The 12727-nt window shown below is 55.1% G+C and overlaps 1 protein-coding gene across 1 annotated transcript; it reads left to right on the top strand.

The window, feature by feature from the left end:
* Positions 1–205: 205 nt before the first annotated feature.
* LSM4 (LSM4 homolog, U6 small nuclear RNA and mRNA degradation associated) lies at positions 206–11237 on the top strand. The gene is made up of 5 exons (XM_070414061.1): positions 206–313; positions 4252–4293; positions 5629–5727; positions 8799–8982; positions 10376–11237. The coding sequence occupies exons 1-5, from the start codon at positions 311–313 to the stop codon at positions 10465–10467; spliced, it is 420 nt and encodes a 139-aa protein (XP_070270162.1). The 5' UTR covers positions 206–310; the 3' UTR covers positions 10468–11237.
* The last annotated feature ends 1490 nt before the right edge of the window (positions 11238–12727 follow it).

Below are 12727 nucleotides of genomic sequence, written 5' to 3'. Positions count from 1 at the left end.
CTCTTACCCACAAGGCCTCCAGTGCCGGCGCACGTTGTTCCGCCCCGTTTCGCAGCACTCACCGCGGCACTTTACGGCTCTTTCCCTCATTCCTTCGGCGGGAATACGGCACCGCCCGCCCCTCGTGCCTAACAGGCCCCGCCCTATTCCACACGGATTGGTTGCCCTACCTTTGAGCCCCGTGCGGACTGGCTCTCGTCGCTGCCATTCCATTCAGTCTAGTGGCGCGCGGCGGGACGGCTACCGGCGGGCGCGTGAACGGAGGCGGCCGCGGCGGAAGTGACCGGCGGGCCAGGTGCCTGCCGCCACCATGGTGAGGGCAGGGTGGTGGCGTGTTCTCGCCAGGAGGCGGGGGCGCGGCCTCCAAGGCCCCTCGGGGCTAGCTCTGGGGCAGGGGCGACGCGGAGTGAGTGTGTAATGGGGCCCGCCCGCGGCCCAAGGAGGAGAAACTGAGGCCCGAGAGGGCAGGAGGCCCTCCTAGGGTACCCAGCGCGTCGGTCTCCGAAAACTTGGGCTTGAACGAACGTGTCACCATAGTATGGCGGCCTGGCCGCAGTCCTCCCACTTTGTAGATGGGGAAACTGAGGCTGGAGAGGACGGGGACCCGCTGAAGGGCCCGGTGAATGCAACAGAGGGAGTGTGGCAGGGAAGTGTCCCGAGTGCCCCCGACCACCCTAGCCTCCTGTTGGGGAGCTGGAATGCGAGGAAGGAGGGGGCCCGCCCGAGTTCTCACATTAAACCAGTTTTGGGGACTTCCGGGGGGTTTGCAAAGCCCTAGAATGCAGCGCAACTTCCGGTGCCTCGTATTGAGGCTGAAAAGCAGATCCAGAAAAGGGGTTTTCTTCTCCCCGGGTCACAAAGCAGGGGGGAGGGCATTCTGAGCCGGGAGCGGACCGACTGCGCGCTCTCAGTTCCCGGAAGGAAACATTGAGACCCGGACAGGGACACGGAGGCCCCGAAGACGAATTCCGAGCCGGGCTTCCTGGGGGAGTGCGTGGCCGGGAGTGCGTGGCCCGGAGCACCCGGGTCGCGCTGCGACTTGAGAGAAGGGACCAGGTTCCTCCCCGCTGGAAGGCAGAGTCCTCCCGAGGAGATGAGCAGCATGATCCCTCTTTTAAGCTCCATGGCGGCAAATCTTTGTACCTGTCCCTGGTACAGTCTCAGAGTCTAGAATGGAGCCCGTGCAAAGTGCAGGCCCATCGTTTCCACTGACAGCGCCCAGTAGACGGGGCATGACACCTCCCCAGTTCCCTGTGGTCCCGGCGCATGGAAGCAGGGGGCTGGGTGTGTACCGGGGATGGTGGTCCATGCCGGCTTTTTGCATTGGGAACCTCAGGAGCCCATTGGGTCTGGTCCAGGATTGGCCCGGACCTGACAACCAGACTCTAAAGGTTGTGAGAAAGCCCAGAGGAAGGAACCCTCTTTCCTTTCGCTTTTCTGACTTTCCCAATTCCAGTCTCCCCCGGAGCTGAGTGCTTGACCCTCTCCCATTTCTTTTGACACCTTCACGTATCTTTCTCTTTCCCGTTTTAAGTTCTCCAGCATCCCCCCCCACCCCCCCGCCCCCCAGTCTCCAGCACAGTTTGGGGATGAGGATGGAGATGGCAAGGCCTGGCCACTGCTCCCGGTCCTTGGTTGCAGCAGTGGAGGGCTGTCTGGATGCCACCTCTCCCTTGAGCGTCTCCTTATTTGAGGGGTGGGGTGAGCATTCCGCCCGCCCCGTGTGCCTTCCTGGGCAGTATGTGTATTTCCCTTGTATTTATTCAGCAAATATTTTCTTAGTCCACCTGGTGTGCCCGGCCCCGTGCTTGGCATTGGACGAAGCCCACACCTTCTGAGTTTTCCAGTCCAGCAAGAGGCGTGGTGTTTCAAGTCTAGCCAGGGAGACAAGTAAACAAGATAATTAGAGACTGGCTAAGTGCTATCATGGAAACAGCCGAGGGTGGCCCAGGTGGAAATCTCGTTTCCTAAATGGGGTTATTATGAGGTCCTGGCAGAGGGAGGTGATGTTTGAGTGGCCACCCCAGGCAGAGGGAATCGCAGGAACAAAGGTTGAGCAATAGGAACCTGCCTGGCGAGGAGCAGAATGGGCCTATTTGCTGGAGCCTTGTCAGGTCTGGCCCGCCTGGGGGGTGAGAGGGAAGTCAGGGGAGGGCTGGGAGCAAGTGCTGGTCCCTTATGTGTTTCAGGCATCCTCGGCTCCTCTGTGGATGGGGCACAGCCAGTGACAGCTGTGGAGGATGTGGGTCCTCCAGAACGGTGCTGCCAGCAGCCGTACAGCGTGGTGACCTGAGAGAGGCCATCGTCAGCCTAGGGCAGTGATGGCGAACCTGTGACACGCGTGTCAGAGGTGACACGCGGACTCATTTTTTTGGTTGATTTTTCTTTGTTAAATTGCATTTAAATATGTAAAATAAATATCAGAAATATAAGTCTTTGTTTTACCATGGTTGCAAATATCAAAAAATTTCTATATGAGACACGGCACCAGAGTTAAGTTAGGGTTTTTTAAAATGCTGACATGCCGAGCTCAAAAGGTTCACCATCACTGGCCTAGGGGCTGTGTATGTCGTAAAATACATGTGTGGGTCCCTTGCTGACAGGCGTCCGTCTGCTCTCACTGGCTTATGCCCTTGCTCTGTGCCCCTGGGCAACTCCTTCCTCTGACCCTCCCTCTACTTCTTGGCAACTGAGGCCATTTTTCATTGTCACATTCCAGGTCTAGCCGGACCCTGTCCCCTTTCCAGTGATCTGGGAGCAGAACCCGGTGTCGCATCACCTTGGTTCAGATTCCCCCTTGCCTGGAAAGCCCACAGCTTCTCCATAGTAAAGGCAGTCTGGGCGCCTGGCCCCAAGTGCCATTCTGGTCCTCCTGGGAGTTTCCTTCACGCCCGGGGCAGCGTCACACTGATGCACCCAAATGAGAGGGCAGGAGCAGTGGGTTGGCCATGGTGTCTCCAACCTGCCCATCCTCCCCAGAGCAGCTGCCTCTCCTCCACGTGGCTCGTTCTTCTTATCTTGCCCGTCCAGGAAGCCAGTGCAGGAAGTGGGCTTGGGCCTGGCTTCCTGTTGTCGCTGGACCTCCCTGGTGACTTCTGGGGAAGGTCTGTGGGATATTGGATTGGCCCCCAACCCAAGCCCTTCCATGGAGAGCCACCCTGCGGGGGTTGAGGGCCATTTCCACCTCCACAGGAGATGCTTTCCATTCTGCCACCTGGAGAAACGGCTGCCCATATCGAATGAGTAGTGTGAGGCCAGGGCAGGATGAAGCAAAACCTCTTGCTCCCTGAGGCAGTTTCCTGTCTGCAGGGTCCTTAGGCCAGAACCTTCCTCTGGCCGTACTGATTGGCTACCATTGGACCTGGACCCAAGCACCACACCTGAGTCATTTTCTGGAGAGCCGGGGGTGGCTCCAGTGTATGGGTCCTGATTTGTGTTTCCAGAGTGAGAAGAGCTGATTTTTTTCCAGTTGCACCATGTTTGTTATTAAAAAGAAATTCAGTAATGATGGAAAAAGAAATATCTTAAAAGCCCACCTATCTGGGTGAGCTTTAAAAGATTCCATCCTTTATCTGCCATCTCTTGCAATAACCACAAACTTTTTCTGGAATGTTTCTTCCTCTTACCTGGTGAACTCCTGTCTCTGAAAACCCAGTTCAGTGTGGCCTCCAGATCAAGGTGGACTCCCCATTGTGCTTGGCCGAGTAACTCTTGGTCCAGTTGGGGCTGCCCTCCGGCTTCAGAGAGACAGAGTCCAACCAAGCTCTCTCTCTCACTAGCTCTAGTGCTGGGCAGAGTTCTCTGAGCCTCAGTTTCCCCATCTGTAAAGAGGGTGTGACAATAGCCATATGCAGTGCTGGGAATGAGACCTGGAGTTGGGTGTATTCATCTTAAATATCAGTTGAGCAAAACAGCAGCAGAGGGACCTGTATGCTGTGATGCTGCTGATAAGCATGGTGGGTGTGAGGACAATGTACAGTGTGAGTTATAAAAAAAATACCAAATAAACAGCACTGGCCTAGGTGTCAGCTGCCTCTGGGAGGAAAGAGGGGCCTTGAGAGGGTTCTTTCCTAAACTGGGAAGCAGGTGTGTGTCCTGGGGTTGTGCAGAATGAGGAGACTGCCTCTCCCTTACGGGGTTAGGCATGTATGCTCCTGTACTCCTGGTGCTATTGTGGGACCCTCCCCAGAGGCCTGGGGCTCCCAGGAGCTGATTAAACAGACAGATCTTGTACTTTTGCTTGCATTTCAGCTCCCGTTGTCACTGCTGAAGACGGCTCAGAATCACCCCATGGTATGTACCATCTGGGACAGCGACTTTCAGTGGGGACCAGCCTTAGCTCAGGGATGGGGACACTGGGCCAAGGGTGAGGTGCCTCTAGCCAAACCTGCTTCCCCACCTGTCCACAGAACAGCAGCTTGTTCTCTTACTTCCCATACAGGTCAGGACCAGTGTCATTGTTGCTGCTTACAAAAGTAATATGTGCTTATTATTAAAAAGGTCAAACAGAAAGAAAAGTCAAACACAAGAGAGACTTATAGTGGAAGCTCCCTTCATTCATTTTCCCGGCGGGTTAACTAATATATGTGTGTTCTTTTTATTCAGTGTAATTCAAATACCACAGAACTCAACCCTTTAAAGTGAATAATGCAGTGGCCTTTAGTAAACTCACAATATTGCACAACCGTCACCTCTCTCTGGATCCAGAACATTTCCGTCATCCAAAAGGCGACTCCATGCTCATTTGCAGTTACTCCCCATGCTTCTGGCCCAATCCCTGAGAACCACAAATCCACCTTCTGTCTCTGTGGATTTGCCTCTCCCGACACTTCGTATAAACGGGGTCATATAACATGTGGCCTGTGTGTTTGGCTTCTTGCACTCAGCATGTTTTCAGGGTTCCTCTATATTGTGGTATTTTATGGCTGAATAATATTCCATTGTGTAGATGGACCACAATGTGTTTATCCATTCATCAGTTGATGTACATTTGATTTTTTTCTATCTCTTGGCTATTTGTGAATATTTGGCTACTGTGAATGTTCGTGTATGCATTTTTACACGGATGTATGCCTTCACAAATATCTGAGTTGATTCTTTTTTGTTGTTGTTAATCCTCACCCGAGGATATTTTTTTCAATGGTTGTTTTTGTTTGTTTTTAGAGAGTTTGTGGGGGGTGGGGGGAGAGAAACAACAATGTGAGAGAGAGACAGAGATTGGTTGCCTCCTGCATGCACCCTGACCACAGGCTGGGGATCGAACCTGCAACCCAGATATGACCGGGAATAGAACCCTCGACTCTTAGATGCTCAGGCTGATGCTCTAACCACTGAGAACATGGGCCAGGTCTGAGTATTCTTTTGTTTGTTTTGAAATCACAACCTTTATTGATTTTATTGGGTTTTGGGTCTTTTTTTTTCCTCACCAAAAACAAAAGGTTTCCTTGTAGAAGTGCCCCGCAAAGTGTACAGAGAACGCAGAACATTTCCCTGTAAGATAGGATTCTCTGGGGCCCTGGGTACTAAAAGGAGCTGAGGACATATCTGAATGAGGTTGGGGCTACTCTTACTGGCAGGGCTGCACCTCCCTTGGGACCCCTGGCTGACTTGGGACCCGTTTCTCTCCAGTTAGTGGAGCTTAAAAACGGGGAGACATACAATGGGCACCTGGTAAGCTGTGACAACTGGATGAACATCAACCTGCGCGAGGTGATATGCACATCTAGGGTGAGTACCCTTGAGCTGGAGTCTGTGCCTGACACCTGGGGGCATTGGGTGGGGCGGGCAGGCATGGGGAGTAGAGGCAGTGTGGCCAGCAGTGCTCGCTTGGACTGGAGGCTTACAGAGCTTCAGCATTCTGGCTTCCCCATGAAGTGAAGGCCTTTCCCTGCACCTTTTGGGAGGAGTAGGGGGGCTTCCTCAGCCTACCACAGGTCATCCTACCAAGGGTGGGGCCTAGGGGAGGAGCAGGGCCTCCCAGTGTCCTGGACTCTGCACCTGTGAGGACTTTGCACCTGTGGGGATGTTTCCTGATCAGGTACTGATCTGCTATCCCTCTCCTCCTGCCCCTGCTTCCACCCCTGACAAAGAAAGACTCAGGCCTGAGCGGGTGCTTCTGGATACAAGTCTACGGGCAGGCAGACCCTACCCTCCTGTCAGCCTTGGCTGCTGCTGTTCCAGGCTGCAGGCCATGGTGGTGTGGCGGTGGGGTATCTGGGGGCAAGGACAGCCCTGTGGCCCCAGAGGCTCGCTTACCTCCCCAGGCCTGAAGCCAGGAACTACAGGGCCAGAACCTGAGCTCCCAGGGCTGGGGAAGTGTCCCTGGGGTCACAGGCTGGGAAGACCCCAGAGCCATGAGGATGTGGACGGCGGGGGAGGCAGGCGCTCTCCCACTCATGTGCATGGGCTCTAGCCTTCTGCCTGGATTCCAGTCTTAGTCCCCATGCCCATAATAGCCCCCCGGGTTAAAAAGGAAGAAGCTGCTGGGGGCCTTAGCCAGGTTGGAGCTGTCTTGAGCCTGAGGACAGCATGCCCCTCGGGTTTGCCATGCCAGAGTACAGCACAGCATAAGACAGCCCCCTACCCCTGGTCCATCCTTCTGCATGGTTCACACTCCAACGGGCAGACTAGTGGGCATGACCCCTTCCCTCACCTACACGGCTCCATGACCTGTTTCTTGTAATGGGACACTGTGGAGCTTCCACATCAGCTAGAAGCTCTCTCCTGGTTTTCTTGCCACATGCCAGGCAGCAGGTGTAGGGGCAGCTCCATTATGGCCTCAGCAGACAGTGCTGCAATGCATGGCCTGGCGTGCATGTGTCTTTCTGCACATGGCCAGTAGGTCTGTGTCCACTTGTAGAACCAACTACGGGGTTCGGGGAAAGTTTGGTCCAGCCTCCAGAGTCAACTAAGCCTAGAAACATGGCTCCTCTGGGAGTTCCCTCTGTGACCAGGTGGTTGGGAGGAGAGGCTGGGATGAGGTTTGAAATCCCTTGGGCAGTGGGTGGGTGGCAGAGTCCAGAGACCCCAGGGGCTAAGGTCCCAGGGGAGCCCTGGTTGGCGGGCGCTAAACTGCCATGGAAAGCAGAGTGAGGTTCCTGCAGGGAGCGTACTGAGCCTGGTCTGTCCTTGGCTGAGGGAGAGCCAATCAAGGAGCAGCCAGCCCCAGCCCTGGCCTCCAGCTTCCATGGAATCCTTCTGTTTCTATCTGGCTGTACTTTGCATCCCCATGGACTTGGCCCCTCGCCCACTCTTTCTGGGAAAGGAATGTGCAGGGCCTCGTGGGGTTCCTGTGTGGGATGGGAGCTCATGTGCGTTCCTGGGAAGAGTTAGCCCTCGAATATTCCCTCTGACCCTCCGAGTGCTTATACTGGGCCAGACCAGACTGCTGGTGAGTGTCAAGTGAGAGGACTGGCGATTTCAGGGAGCCTGGAAGGCAAGCCCTGTCAAGGACCAGAATTAGCTGGACAAGGAAAGGCAGGAACGGTGTGTGCAAAGTCCTAGAGGCAGGAAAGCCCTCCTTGTGTGTTCCAGAAAGTTTCATCTGGAAGGTGTGTTGAGTACCCAGAGAGGGCAGCCAGGGTGGGGCTGGATCTTGGGCGTTCAAGAGCCATACTGTGTTTGGGCCTGGTCCTTGGCCAAGGGGACCCTGGCTGGGTTCTAAGCAGGGAGAGGTCTTGGTCTGATTTCTAAGGGTGTTGGGGGAGGAAAAGGCTACCCAGGCTTCTGGCTCTAGGCAATAGGGGTGGGGCTGGGAAACTAATATGAGGCCCTAGGCTCCTACCCAAGGGCAGCAGGAGGAGACTTCAGGGAAAGGCCTTGTGCTGGTTCCAGGATGTGGGGTTGCGGGGAGGGGTAGTCTGTATCCTAGGAACCACAGGGTTTTTTAAAAAACATACATTTCTTTATTGATTTCAGAGAGGAAGGGAGAAGGAGAGAGAGAGAAACATCAATGATGAGAGAGAATCATTGATTGGCTGCCTCCTGCACACCCCACACAGGGGATGGAGCCCGTAACCCAGGCATGTGCCCTTGGCCAGAATCGAACCTGGGACCCTTCAGTCCGCAGGCCGATGCTTTATCCACTGAGCCAAGCCGGCTAGGGCGGAACCACAGAGTTTTTACTTTGCAAGCCCCCTATCTCTCCAGCCTCAATTAGTTCCCCTGAAAATTGGCATCTTGGGGAGCTAACCCTGGCGAGCACCAAACCTGCCTCCCCATTCCCCTCCTGGACCTCTTCACCTGTCACATAGGATCTCTTCCTGCTGGCCTGTGTCCCACACCAAGCGCAGCCTCTGCCAGGAGACAGTTGGATGAATGAATGAGTCAGCTCTAGGTCCAGCCCAGCAGATTGATCTGGTGCCCACACAGACCTGGGCTTTAAGCCCTCGTCTCCATACCTACCTGTGTCTGGGCATGGCATGGCACCTCCCTAGAAAAGGTTCCAGAAGGTGTGTTCTAGAAGGCTGGGGACAGGTGCAGACAGGAGGTGGGTTGTGGCAGCACCTGGTGCATGGGGCAGCTCCCCACCCTGGGCTTTGGGCTGCAGGCAACAAACCCCATCCCACACTGGAGGACAGATTGACGCCATCTCCCATGTAGCTCTGCTGCTCTTCCTCTTGTGCCAAGGGTGCTGCGGGTCTGTTAAGACCCCCTTTAGAGAGGCCTCGTGTCATATCTGGGACTGTGAACTTGGCAGCCTACAGGGGGGATGCCAGAGATACAGGTGGCACCCAGCTGTCTGTACCCACTCTGAAGGGACCCGCATGGATCTGAGATCCCCACCCCCTGTTGTGCAGGATGGGGACAAGTTCTGGCGAATGCCCGAGTGCTACATCCGCGGCAGCACCATCAAGTACCTGCGCATCCCCGATGAGATCATTGACATGGTCAAAGAAGAGGTGGTGGCCAAGGGTCGTGGCCGTGGGGGCCTGCAGCAGCAGAAGCAGCAGAAAGGCCGTGGCATGGGGGGTGCTGGACGAGGTAGGTCCTACACACACACACACACACACACACACACACACACACACACAAGTGGCTGCAGCACGTGGCATCTATTTCAGCCCAGTGTTGACATTCTTGGCTGGTGCTCTCACAGTGCAGCAGGCCTGGCTCTGAGCCTCTCCCCTCAACTCCACCCCCACCACCCCCGCCCCCCGCAGCAGAGCCAGGGGAGCTGTGACTCACAGGACTCTTCTGTGGAGTGGCTATTGCTGCTGACTGCCATCTGTCCCAGACCCCAACCCGGGGTCCCAGCTGAGTCCTTGGTTGTCCAGTGGATTGATCTGGTGTCATGCAGACCAGGGTGTTCAACTCTCATCTCTGGGCATGGCACCTCCCTGAGTCTCAGTTTCCCCTCTGTAGAGAGGATCTGGCAGTGCCCACCTGCTCAGGCTGCGGGCAAGGACCCCAACTCAGGGCCTGGCACAGAACCCTTCCCTGCCCTGACTCCTTGATGCCAAGGTCACACCTTTTTTATAGACTCCCCTCACTGCTGCGACATGACAACTCTGGCATACAATTAAATTTGTTGTGCAGTCAGCTGGGGCCGGAGCCTAGAGGCCATCTGTACACCCCACCTTCCTGGTTGGGTTCCTGTTCTTGGAGTGGCCTGCCCTCTTCTCTTCTTATGTGTGGACCTTCTGAATGCCAGGCCTGGAGCCAGCTCTCAGCCAGACTCGGGTGACAGAGTGAACCACAGGAAGAGGGCACTCCAGGTGGAGGGTTGACAGAAACTGGGGGTTAGTGGGCCCTGAATTCTCAGGGCCTGTCTGATACCTAAGGCCAGGCTCTTTGCACTGGGGGGTACCACTGGTGACTAAGCTGCAAGGAGGGTGGGGGGAGTGGCCTGCGCAGGCCACTCTGAAGAGAAGCCACCTTGGCAAAGCTGGTCTTGAGCATGAGAGGTGATATGGGGCAACCCGTGCCAGCATTGGTCGCTGGGCCTACAGGATGGTGTTAGTGTGAGGGAGGTCCTGGGTCCCCAGTATACACCTTAGCCTCAGAGTTGGGGGGGTCTCTGCTCCACCCCTGGCCAGAGTCCTGCCCCTGTCCTGGCTCCTGCTCCACTCACTCCATAGCCCAAGCCCCCACCCCAGCCCCCGTCCCTCTCTCCCAGGAAGCCTGACCCAAGCCTCGATGTGACTTGTGGTCCTCCTCTATCCTTCCTCATACCCTTTGCAACCTGGGGGATCTGGTCTCTTCTGTCACACTGAGGAATTCTCGAGCACCACCCATACCCAGCTCTGGTCAGACACTCCACCCCAGATTTTCAGCCTGCTTTTCCCCACTTTACATAGGGGGGCCACGGAGGGAGACTCGGGGTTAGAATACCCTGGAGCCCGGCTCCCATGCAGCCCCCACTTCTGTCCTGCAGGTGTGTTTGGCGGCCGTGGCAGAGGCGGGATCCCAGGCACTGGCAGAGGTCAGCCAGAAAAGAAGCCCGGCAGGCAGGCGGGTAAACAGTGAGCTGGCCCTGCGTTACCCAGAGACTTAAGCCCTCCCCCAACAGGCTGCATGTCTGCTCCAGTCCATGAGTCTGTTCAGAACAGAAAAAAAGAGGCAGGTGTTGGGGGGACCCCACCTGTGCATTTTGTGGACCTCCTCTTTATGTTGTCTTTTTTAAAATTGATTTTTAATAGAAGAAGGGAGAGAGAGAGAGAGAGAGAGAGAAACATCGATGTGAGAAAAACATCATCATTCTACTGCCTCCGGCATGTACCCTGACTGGGGATGGAACCCGAAACCTGGATATGTGCCGACTGGGAATTGAAACTGCAACCTTTTGGTGTACAGGACAGTGCTCCAGTCAACCAAGCCACACCGCCAGGGCATTAAGTCCTTTTCTTAAGCCAGAATTTCTACAGTTGAAAATATTATTTGGTGGTTTTGATTTTGTGAAGTCGCAACCAACTTGATTCCTGGAAGGTTCTGTGTGTGAATGCATCTGTAGAGCCTTCCCCCTTGTGTTAACGGGGGCATTTTCCAAATAGGTTTGTTTTGTATCTCTTGTTGGATCCCTGTGTGGCAAACAGATGGGAAGTTTTCATTTTAAGGTCTTTGCACTGAGATTGACAGTCCAGGGAGTTTTCCTGAGACAGACCTGAAACTTTTTTCATAACAAACCCGCACAGATATGTGCCTCAGATGCTGTTGTGGGGCCTTGGTTGGGCCGTTCCTTTGCCTTTCTCCCTCTTTTGTGTTACAAAAATAAAAACAAAACAGCCACAGACCACCAATCCGAAGTTTCTTTTGAACCGCTGGGCATGCGATAGCATGTGGTTTCCTCGGTAAGTCACAGCCCTGTAGGAAGTTTCCTTTCTAGGCCTGCAGCACATCTCGCCGAGGGTAAGCGCTTTCAACAGGACTTTTACCATGTCCTACATTTTCTTATGAAAGGCAAGAGTTTCACGCATTGTGGATGGTGATGCCTTGGAGAAGAGGGGAGAAGCTTAAGAAAACCCAAACATTACTCGAGGCAGTCGCCTTCTCTGTTTGGGTGAACTCTGGTGTGAATGGTTCTTGCAAAACAGCGGAGTGTTGGTGGCAAGGCTGGGCCCTGTCAGTGCCTGCTGGCTCCCACCGCCACCTCTCCTAGCATCATCTCTCTCTACAGAAGGCCTCTGGGTTCCTGGTCTGCGGGGTTGGGAACAGGGCTCCTGCCACAGGTGTTCTGTCTGGTGGATCTTTGATGAAATGGGGGCTCTGGGACCTAGTGTCCCATGGGCTGTGATGGGGAGTCTTTTGGAGGCCTGCTCCTGGCAATTTAACTGTGATTTGGACTAAGAGCGTCCGGAGGCGCCCAGCACCTTGTATCCTTCTGAAGTTCAGGGATGTGAGCCTGTCTCTGCTCACCACACTGCCCTTAGCCCCAGCCACCTGGCCCTGACCTTTCCAAAGGGCAGCTTGGCTAGCTGTCCTGTCATCTTACCCCAGACATAAGCCACTGCGCTGGCCCTGCACTTAGGTGTCTGGGCTTCCTGAATGCCCTGTCTGGAGCTGGCTGTTAGGACAGCTCTGTTTGTCTTCTTCCTTATTGGTTTGAAGAAACCAGCCTCAAACCCTCAGTAAGAGAAACCAAAAGTAAGGGGCCTCACTCTTCCTGTCCTGATGGTCTGTCCGCAGACAATGCAGGATCCTCACATGTAGCAGTGACCTCCTCCCCCTGGAGTTGGCTCCTGGTGGCCATCTGGGAGCCTCCCTCGCTCAGGTGTGATTTAGCCTGGGGCCAAGAGCCCGTTTCTGGGACATAGACACAGCTGTTTGGGAGGCGTCTCTGTTGCTTTTCTGTATCACCCTTGCCTGCACACACCTCCAAGTCATCCTTCCTTGATGCCTGCACTGAACCCACCACCACCACCTCCAGGAGGTGTGACAGCAGCTGTCCTTCCCACCCTCCAATTGGACCTTGGTGCCAGGCACCTCCTGGCATTGGCACTAAGTGTCTCCGGTGGCTCAGCATGTGCCCCGGGGTCCTCTGCCACCCCCCTGTGGACAAAGGGCTGGCTGCTTAGCCAGGGGAGGGGGTTCGGGAGAAGGCCTGCTGCCCACTCAATGGGAGAGGCCACCTGCCACAGCAGGAGCAGAGGGCTGGCTTAGGACAGAGGAACAGGGACCACACCCCATCCAGGTGCTTTTGGAGGAGAAAGTAAAGGTGGGAAGTGGAGGTGGTCAGAGAAGGCAAGAAGGTGATGTGTGAGAAGGGCTTGAGGGAGGCAAGGGAGCCGGC

The sequence above is a fragment of the Myotis yumanensis genome, unplaced genomic scaffold (assembly GCF_028538775.1).
Source record: "Myotis yumanensis isolate MYYU_CA2020_CCGP unplaced genomic scaffold, mMyoYum1.0.hap1 SCAF_5, whole genome shotgun sequence".
In the NCBI taxonomy this organism is placed as follows: domain Eukaryota; kingdom Metazoa; phylum Chordata; class Mammalia; order Chiroptera; family Vespertilionidae; genus Myotis; species Myotis yumanensis.
Note: the sequence above shows the minus strand (reverse complement) of the source record. Positions and strands in the feature narration are given on the sequence as shown.